At 44.0% G+C, this 10,369-nt stretch overlaps 1 protein-coding gene across 2 annotated transcripts in view; it reads left to right on the top strand.

Annotated features, from left to right (window-relative positions):
• The first annotated feature begins 8,057 nt into the window (after positions 1-8,057).
• Positions 8,058-10,369, top strand: part of KCNH1 (potassium voltage-gated channel subfamily H member 1) — a 420,384-nt gene continuing 418,072 nt past the window's right edge. For both annotated transcript variants that reach the window (XM_060088399.1, XM_060088398.1), the window contains exon 1: positions 8,058-8,136. In XM_060088399.1, coding sequence (XP_059944382.1) covers positions 8,058-8,136 — 79 coding nt within the window. The remainder of the gene's footprint in view (positions 8,137-10,369) is intronic.

Genomic DNA, 10,369 nt, shown 5'->3' with positions numbered 1-10,369 from the left:
TTAGAGAAGTTCCTTTAGTGTTTGTTGTAGAGCTGGTTTGGTGGTGCTGAATTCTCTTAGCTTTTGCTTGTCTGTAAAGCTTTTGATTTCTCCATCGAATCTGAATGAGATCCTTCTGGGGTAGAGTAATCTTGTTTGTTGGTTCTTCCCTTTCATCACTTTAGGTATATCATGCCACTTTTCTAGCTTGTAGAGTTTCTGCTGAGAAATCAGCTGTTAACCTTATGGGAGTTCTCTTGTATGTTATTTGTTGTCTTTCCCTTGCTGTTTCCAATAATTTGTCTTTGTCTTTAAGTTTTGCTGATTTGATTACTATGTGTCTTTGTGTGTTTCTCCTGGGGTTTATCTTATATGGGACCTCTGTGCTTCCTGGACTTAGGTGGCTATTTCCTTTCCCATGTTAGGGGAGCTTTTGACTATAATCTCTTCAAATATTTTCTTGGGTCCTTTCTCTCTCTCTTCTCCTTCTGGGACCCTTATAGTGTGCATGTTGTTGCGTTTAATGTTGTCCCAGAGGTCTCTTAGGCTGTCTTCATTTCTTTTCATTCTTCTTTCTTTATTCTGTTCCACAGCAGTGAATTCCACCATTCTGTCTTCCAGGTCACTTATCCGTTCTTCTGCCTCAGTTATTCTGCCATTGATTCCTTCTAGTGTAGTTTTTTATTTCAATTATTGTATTGTTCATCTCTGTTTGTTTCTTCTTTAATTCTTCTAGGTCTTTGTTAAACATTTCTTGCATCTTCTCAATCTTTGCCTCCATTCTTTTTCCGAGGTCCTGGATCATCTTCACTATCATTATTCTGAATTTTTTCTGGAAGGTTGCGTATCTCCACTTCATTTAGTTATTTTTCTGAGATTTTATCTTGTTCCTTCATCTATCTGGTACATAGCTCTCTGCCTTTTCATCTTGTCTGACTTTTTGTGAATGTGGTTTTTGTTCCACAGGCTGCAAGATTGTAGTTCTTCTTGCTTCTGCTGTCTGCTCTCTGGTGGATGAGGCTATCTAAGAGGCTTGTGCAAGTTTCCTGATGGGAGGGACTGGTGATGGGTAGAGCTGGCTGTTGCTCTGGTGGGCAGAGCTCAGTAAAACTTTAATTCGCTTGACTGCTGATGGGTGGGGCTGGGTTCCCTCCCTTTTGGTTGTTTGGCCAGAGGCAACCAAACACTGAAGCCTACCTGGGCTCCTTGGTGGGGCTAATGGCAGAATCTGGGAGGGCTCACACCAAGGAGCACTTCCCAGAACTTCTACTGTCAGTGTCCTTGTCCTCATGGTGAGACACAGCCACCCCCTGACTCTGCAAGAGACACTCCAACACTAGCAGGTAGGTCTGGTTCAGTATTCTATGGGGTCACTGCTCATTCCCCTGGGTCCCCATGTGCACACTACTTTGTGTGCCCTCCAAGAGTGGAGTCTTTGTTTCCCCCAGTCCTGTCAAAGTCCTGAAATCAAATCCCACTAGCCTTCAAAGTCTGATTCTCTAGGAATTCCTCCTGCCGTTGCCAGGCCCCCAAGTTGGGAAGCCTGACGTGGGGCTCAGAACCTTCACTCCAGTGAATGGACTTCTGTGGTATAAGTGTTCTCCAGTTTGTGAGTCACACACCCAGCAGTTATGGGATTTGGTTTTATTGTGGTTGTGCCCCTCCTACCATCTCATTGTGGCTTCTCCTTTGTCTTTGGATGTGGGGTATCTTTTTTGTTGAGTTCCAGTGTGTTCCTGTTGATGATTGTTCAGCAGTTACTTGTGATTCTGGTGCTCTCACAAGAGGGAGTGACCGCACATCCTTCTACGCTGCCATCTTGAACGAATCCAATTCGTTGTTTGTTTTCATTTATCCTGTCTTTTCAATTTGAGAATTTCTTTAATTGTGAGATATATGATTTCTTTAATTCTGGAAAATTTATTCTCATTATCCCTTTGAATATTACTTCTTCCCTAACTATGTTTTTATTCCTTAGGGAGTTCTTTTCAGACATATGTTTGAGCCTTTCACTCCATCCACTTATCATTTACATTTTCCATCTATTTATTTCTCTAGGCTATGTTCTGTGTAATTTCCTTTTCAGTTAGTTGGGTCTAGACTACTGTTTAAAATACCCAGGGGATTTTTAAATTTCTGTGAATATTTTAAATTTTCTTTATATTTTTCAAAATCTGCCAGTTTTTATTTTTTGTCATAGTGTCTTGTTTTCACCTTAAGGATTACATTTCTTTCTTATTCTCTGAGTATTTAAAATATGCATCTTAAAGTCTCTTTCAACTTGCTCCAGTCTGCATTGTTCCTTAGTTGTCATTTTCTCCAATTTTTAATTTGACCTCATTTACGGTGTAGAATTATTTTTGGTATAATTTGTAATTACATCTGTATGCTTACTGTTGGGGGTAATTTTTATCATTTGGACCTTGAAGTGTACTGGTTGGTATAAGTTTTTCCTATCAGTGCAGTTTCTTACTGGTTTCTGACAGGGTCATGTGACATTTCTGTATAAATTTCTTGGCACAAAATTCCCACACTGTGAGGGTAGCTGGGACAATTCTACCCCACATATGTGGAAAACTTGGTCAAGGGGTTCTGATCTGTGAAGGTTAGCTGTTTCCACCCATGTTCTGGACCAGCTGAGAGGTTGGGCTCATAGGTTCTATTTTTCCAGGTTCCTGAGTCCATCAGGGATTCAGTTCCAGTTTCCCCACCATGAATGGGGCCTGTGTCCTCAGCTGACATCGTCACACAAATACTAAAACTGCAGATGCTAAGGAGCATTTCTTTGGAGGTTGCACTCCCCTGCTCTACCCCCTGTAGTCCCACCAACTGCTATGGATTCCTTCCTATTTTTGACCTCTTAAATTTCCCCCTATTTTCTTTTGATCTTGGCTATATATTAAAGATAAGCTTAAAAACAACTTATTTGGCATTTCTATATGTTTGGGGTAGAAAGGCAATACTTACTAGCTCAGTCCCTATCTGGATTGTACCTTTCTAATTATTCTTTAAGCCCATTGTAATGTGGCTTTGTCCCCACTATTCCATTGAAAATGTTTCTACTAAGGTCTCAAATGACCAACTAACCATTCTATTTGGTGGATATTTTCCAGTTTTTATAGCACACAGCATATGATTGTGTTCTTTACACTTCCCATTTAAAGATCCTCACCCTCTGACCTTCTATGAAATGGCTTCTCCCAGTTCTCCCCACTTCCAGGTTGTTCCTTTTCACTCTCTTTTGAAGGCTATAACCTGGTGATTTTCATTCTCTGGCTCCATCCAGATGTTTCTCTTGGGCTCTGCACCTGTGCATCCAACTGCCTACTTGATATTTCTCTGCAAAGTCTCTCAGGCACCTCAACCTTTTCAAAATGGAATACAATTTTCCTTAAATCTATTTAAAGAAGTGAAGAGGAATAGAGTTATTTTTATTGATCATGAACTTCAAAGGAGAAATTTTATATGAATGTAGAAGAATAGTGGTTTGGATATGGTAGTGAGGAACTGGATGAATTCTCATCTCAACTTCTGGCTTCTAGGTACATGGGCTATAAGCAGATGAATATCTTCCAAAGGAGTAGGGTCTGTGGGACAAGAATGCCTTAAGGGAGAGTGAAGTCTCTGTGAAGAGAAGGCAGGAAAGTCTTTAGTGAAGAGATCAAGCTGAAATGTAGTTTGTGGACAAGGACAGCAAGATTTGGAGGACACAACTGAGAGAGGAAAGTAGCTGAAAGTAGAGAAATCATAAAAAAGCTAAGAGCTCACTAAGTGTTTACTGAGCTTTGTGAGGTCAGGTGCCACTCATAACCATCTTTTCTCCCTTAGAACCTAGTCCAGTGTCTGGTGTACACTAGACTCCAAGCAGATGTTTGTTATAATAAAATGAGACTGTTGTAAATGGCTTTTCATTATTTTTCATGAGAAGGATGAGGTAAAAGATCCTGTTCTCTTTTGATAAGAGGAAATGAGAAAGAAGGATAATAGCTTTGGGCATTTAGAAGGATATAACCCAGTTTGACAAACATTTAAAAATGCCTATTGGGTTAGCCGCAGTTGAGTGTCACACACACATTAGTGCATGTTTTCCCTGCAGTCAATTACATTCATGGACTATGATTCTTATTGAGGCAGATTCTCATCTTTTTCCCAGCACTTGGTGGGAACAGGGTGGGGAGTAGATATCTATAATACAGAATAGATCTTTCCAATGGATATGGCCTGCCCAACACTTCCTATATGTCTATTAGAAAATACATTTTGTGAACAGAAATTACATATAATAAATACTAAGTCAGTCATTGTGTTATAGAAGCTGAAATTTCCCATACTGCATATCCCCCCCCCCTTTAGATATTTCACTCATAGTGGCTGGGTAGGTGAAATCATCTCTAGATTCAGTTTCTCCTAATAATGCTACTAGTTTTCTGATGAGGAAACACCGCTTCTTGCCCATTCTGGCTCCCAGGACTTCCAGGACTCATAGGCAGCTCTCCTATGTCTGAGGGGTTCTTGGCTTTCTGAAATATGTCACCTATATCTCATGGTCTTAATAAAAGAAAAAACAATGTAATTCCTGTCTTTGTATGATGCCATCTGCCCCCTCTGGTGTGTGACATTGCCTTCCTCTTCATTTGATAAATTTTGTTGTTGTGCTTTGAGATTTTTCTGTCCTCTCCTGGACTCTTTTCCCAGCCAGTCTGTAGAGCTCTATCTCCATGCTCTCTGTAGCGTTAGGCCTTCAACATTATGAACTCATTTTGTGAAGTCACAAATTACACTATGGCTTAATTATATTTATGAGAACAAAGATTGGTAAAGTTCATCTGTGTTTCAGGGAGCTTGCCATCTATTGTATGATACAGACATAACCATGTGTTATAATCAAGGGGTAACCGCAATACTGAGGGTATAGGAGAGGAGGACCATTGAGACACTGGCTACAGACACTGGTATAAAATTTTAGAAGTTTTCATTTCATACTCTGTATTGCTCTTGGTAGAAGTTCTAGACAGATATAACCCAATTTCTGCAGGGAGGGACAGAGGCAATTTAATTGGAACTCTGGTCCCAGGTATTTAAAGTTGTCCCTTTGAATGAAAAGTGGTTTTGCCTGTTATGTGAAAATACAGAGGCTCTTTGCCAAGGCACAATGGTGTATTGTGAATCTATTACAAAGGTGTTACCAATTATGACCAATTTGTAAGATTAAAGTTTGTTCTAGCTGAGTTTCCTACATTGTAGTGCTAGATCTCAGGCAGAACTTTTAAGCCGAGCAGCTCCTGGAATTGAATACAGAGTAGGGACCAGAAGGTGGGAAGTTAGAGGTAAGAAGCATCGTATATGGTACTGTCAAGCCAGCCCCAACAAAGATGGTATGTTTACCCAACAAGGACCTACTGTATAGCACAGGGAACTCTGCTCAATGTTATGTGGCAGCCTGGATGGGAGGGGAGTCTGGGGGAAAATGGATACATGTATATGTATGGCTGAGTCTCTTTGCTGTGCACCTGTAACTATCACAACAGTGTTAATCAGCTATACTCCAATTTAAAATAAAAAGTTAAAAGATGTTGTGTTTACTGAACACGTGCAACCTAGGCCTACAAATATCAAAGAGAACCTGGGCAGGGCAGAACACAGCTTTATTCCCATAGTCAGACCGTCTTGAGGGTAGGCCAAGAGAATGGGGGAACAGAGGATGTGCTTTCGTAGATGCTGTGAGATATTCTCACACTGAGTAGTGATGGTGGTTAAAGATTGCTGACTTTTTAAGTGTTAAGTCTTTTAATCTCTTTGAGTGTGCCACTAAAAATTATAGCATTCAAAATGGTGCCAATACACACACACACAAACACACACACACACACAGCACACGGAGAGCCACTGGAGTAGCACATCTGAAGTTAAAATGGAAGATATCTCCTTGTTTCTTTTTCTTATTAGGTAGCATACCAAGGCTTTAACATCTCTCACCTCAAATGAATATAATCTGTTTCCTTTATACTCGAGCCCTGAAACATGAGAGCTCATTAAAATCTGAGAAATTTTATTAATTCTCTCTGATAGCTTCCCCCCCCCCATTCTTTTCTTTATCTTCATTTCACAAGCAGGATTATGAAGTTGCTTGATAGGTTTTTAATACCGTTATGAAAAGTCTTCCCTTGGGCATGTTTGTGCAGTAGATAACATAACCTTAAGAACCTTATTCAAATGAATGTATTTAAATGAAGTGGGCAGACACCACTGAACCAACTCAGCATCAAAGGTCTCATCGACTCTGTTATCTCATTTGTAATAGAACAAAGAACCACTAGACGGAGCTAGGGTTTAAGAAATCACAGCTCTGGGTTGGTGACAGCTGTGCCGGTTAGAATGTTATCTTATGGAAGAAGTGTATCATTACTGATTTCAAAGCCCATGCAAGCCTTCCTAACTCTGCAAACAGCCGTCATTTGTTTATTTTGTGTCTCCACAAGATGAGACACAGGGTGATGTCTGTAATGGCCCAATTTATTTAGTCACTCTAATGATGACGTCTGACCTTGGTGTAGTACTTCACAATTTAGAGTGTTGTCCCCTACATAATTACGTTTGATCTTCACAGCAACTCCGAGAGATTGCTGGGCAAGAATTAGTTCCTCTGTTTTGGAGATGAATAAACTTGAGGTGGTATCTGCAATACATTAGGATGTGTCAGGATGGTTAACCCAGACAACTGAGGTTGCAAAGTTTTTTTTCCTCTTCCATTCTTGTGTAGACTGTTGGTTGCCCCAGCCTGGAACTAACTAGAATACTATCAACTCATTCTTTTTGTGGGGCATTTCTTTAGTCTCTGATCACACACCTTCTGGGGACACATAGTGAAAAGACAGATAAAGCCTATGTGCAGGTAGAAATCTCCCAAAACTGATGAACAAACTTGTCTGAGCTCCTGCCCAGAAACCTTGGGTTGATGTGATTCTTATAACAGGAGGCAGATATGAAGACCAGCACATCATCCTCAGCAGGGTGGCCCATCCATCAAGCCAAGGCTGCGCTTTTTAATTGATGTCAAATGTCCAGGGAAGCTGCACCCCCCCATGCCTGCCCCCCCCCAGCATTTGCCCTCAGAGAAAAGCCCCCCTGTTTATATGTTTGTCAGACACACTGTTCCTGTGTCCTAATGTCACACACTGATCATAACAGGTTGTGCTTCAGCTAAAAAAAAAAAAACTTTCTGTATATATACATGTATTTTCTTGGTCTTTTAGTAAAATATTCTCTGGATAAGAGTGGAAATCAAGTCAGTCAGCAAGGAAACTTGTCAAACGTCTAGAGCCTGCTTTTTTGCCTTTGGTTATCTTTAAGAACAAACCAAGACAGGTCTTCTGGAGCTCACCCAGTCACTCTGCAAGTCTGACCGCTTACAGTGCTTCATTAATTAGTGGTCAAACACTGGCTTCAGAATCCAGGTGGGGCAACTTTCATAACTGAGGCTAAGAAATCCTAGGGGCCAGCAGGAAGGTGTTCTAAGAGCCTCAGCGGTCCCAAGGGCTCCAGCCTGAAACGGAGCAAACGAGGAGAGGTACTGCAACATGCTCCCCCTCGACTCCGTGCGACATCGTCGCAGACAGCTGTTCCTCTATCCTCCTCTCTATCCAGCCCAAGACGCGTCCTGAACAGGTTTCCCGGCTGTGCCCAGAGGGTGGCGCTGCCCGCCCAGCCTTGGCCCACCGCCGCGTTCGGCTTCCCAGCCGCTGCGGGAGCGCCCCGCTAGGTCTCCCGCAGGCCGGCGTGGGGCACGCGCCCGGTAGGGGGCGCCGCGGGCCCGGGCGCGGCGGCTCCCTCCGCCCACCCGGAGGCGGCTGCGGCGAGGCGAGCCCCGCGCGAGTGCAGTGCGAGGCGGGCCGCGGGGAGGGAGGCGCGAAGAGGGCGCTAGGGCGGCAGCCGGTGGGAGCCGCCGCCCCTGCCCGGCCGGGTCCCCCTGGGGCGCATGGGGCGCTTCGAGCCGGGATCGCTCGCGGGCCCCGCGCCCAGCTTGCTGCTGTCCTGAGAAGCCGCGCCGGGACGCCCCCAGACCCCGAGCTGCAGGGAGGATGACCATGGCCGGTGGCAGGAAGGGACTGGTGGCCCCGCAAAACACGTTTCTGGAGAATATTGTCCGGCGGTCCAATGGTAAGAGATGCATTCGGATTTGTTACCCCTGCTTTTTATCTGTGCCTTTATTGCAGACGCCTCCCGCCGCTCGGCGCCAGCAGATGCAGCAGAACCCCGGGGCTCTGATGGGAGCCGCGGCGCGGGCGCTGGGGGCTGCCTCCCCGGGGCTAGGAGAGATGGGCAGGGCAGGGCGGGGTCTGATGGGCCCCCATCCCAAGAGGAGAGCTCTCCTGGGGTCGCTTTTTGGGCCTTTCTCGCACCTTCTCGGTCTCATCTTCAGGGAGTGTGACAGTTGATGAGCAAAGTACTGGGAAAAGTGATGGGAAGCTGGTCTCATTAGGAACGGCAGCGCGTTCCCCCATCGGTACTGCCCGCCCCTCCACTTAGGCTCTCTGGGTTCTCTGGCCGTTCCCCACGGCGCCGCCTCTACCGGGAGAGAGCCCCAGTAGAGACCCGCAACTCCGAGTCCCGGCCCCCGAGTGGTGGGAGGATGCGGCTGCTTCCACCTTCCATCCAGGCAGCTGAAAAGTACGAATGTGGGGACGTGGGAACCTAGGGACGGGCTACAGGCTGCCCGATTCCACCTCCTCAGCCACCCAACCCTTCGAGGTTAAGTGAAGTCTCCTGAGGGGCAGAGTTTCCTGGACTCAGGTGGAAAGTGGAGGGACACAAGTGCAGAGCTGGCCAAGTGGTCACAGGTACAAACCTGTCGTCGTTCCTCTCTTCCAAACCACAGCAGTGTTTTATGTCTATAATTCTTGCTCCCCTATACATTCCCAAACTCACCAAACCTGTAAATGTATCTATTATTCAATAAAGCTGTGCTCCCAGATCCTCTCTTTCCCAGCGGCGTTAAGACAGCATGAAGCGGTGGGAGGCGAGAGTCCTAGGAGCAGAGATGGAATGGAAACATTTCAAAAGCCTTTAGTACCCACAGCAAAGCTTCCCGGCTAAAGCACTTACAGAGCAAACAGGAACCCAGCAGTTGGAAGGTGCAATGCACACCCGTTCATCAAAGGGCTAAAATGAAAGAGGACAAGCCTAGAGATGCTCTTTACAGGCTCCTCGACCACTGTCGTTCCAGAGACAGATGACATTCTATTAGGAGGAGGTGAAGAGCCAACTCAGGAAATGGGCTTTAAAAATGTGTAAATATCACCATTACCGAGCCTTAAGGAGCTTGTGTTAAAACTATGTGCTTCTATTGGGATTTAGTTAGGGATTCAGGGGAAGGGCATGAAAGTGACTTATGCTACTAGGAAATACTCTTTAATTTAAAAAGTGATTTAAGTTTATCTTATAATAAAAACTTAGCAAATAGGATAGCAAATCGTCATGTATTATTCAAGTACTTAAAAAATGATCATTTATCGTGTGACTTGAAGAATTTTGGGTCAATCACCTTTCCTTTCAAGGACTTCCTCACTCAAACTAAGGTGGCTTTTAGAACAAGGTCACAGCCATTACCTGGGGAGGGAAGGGGATGATAATTTCTACATGAACAGCCACAATGAACCCTTCTACCATGAAAAAGCTGGAGGTGTTCGTGCCTTTTTAAGTAAAATCACCATCTAAGAGTTAATTTGCTGTGAGTGCTTTGTTGTTGGCCTGTTGAGGGAGATGAAGAGAATCTTGTTATTTGGGGATCCCATTGCCAGTGACATAAACTTTCTCAGAAATATCAATGACAATTCCATTTTTTGGAGAAGAGGCAGTGTTCTTTAAGTTAGAGGTGAAACTGCGTCTAACATTTACCTTATTCTGTTTTTGAGTGGAGAGAGCAGCAAGAGAATCTTAAACGTAGCAATCACAAGGTTCCTTAGGCTTGCTGGAAGAATTTAAGAATCGTAGAGCTAACACCACAATAAAATAATAAAAACCATGAATTCTGGAGCTGACACAATTACAAAAAATCCTGGAGCTGAGAAGGCAGAATACCTTCTAGCTTAGTTGATCTTCTTGGACACCCCCCTTCCCCCCACCGTAAGCAGGCATAGACTGTCAATAGAATAAGTGCCTGGCAGCATTGTTAGCACTGACCTTTTAATTTCAGCACCAATTCCAACAGCTTGACTCTGATTAACCAACCAACCAAACAACATCAACAACAAAACCAAAACATCTTGGGAGGAGAGGTGGATGAACATTTAAAATGATCTATTATTTCAGAAAGACTGTGATCTTGAAATGTGGGATTTAAGTTTTTAGTGACCCCTTTCATTGGATTTCCTGAACCCAAAGAGAAAAAACA

This window comes from Mesoplodon densirostris, chromosome 2, assembly GCF_025265405.1.
Source record: "Mesoplodon densirostris isolate mMesDen1 chromosome 2, mMesDen1 primary haplotype, whole genome shotgun sequence".
Lineage (NCBI taxonomy): Eukaryota > Metazoa > Chordata > Mammalia > Artiodactyla > Ziphiidae > Mesoplodon > Mesoplodon densirostris.
This window is presented reverse-complemented; position numbering and strand designations above follow the sequence as displayed.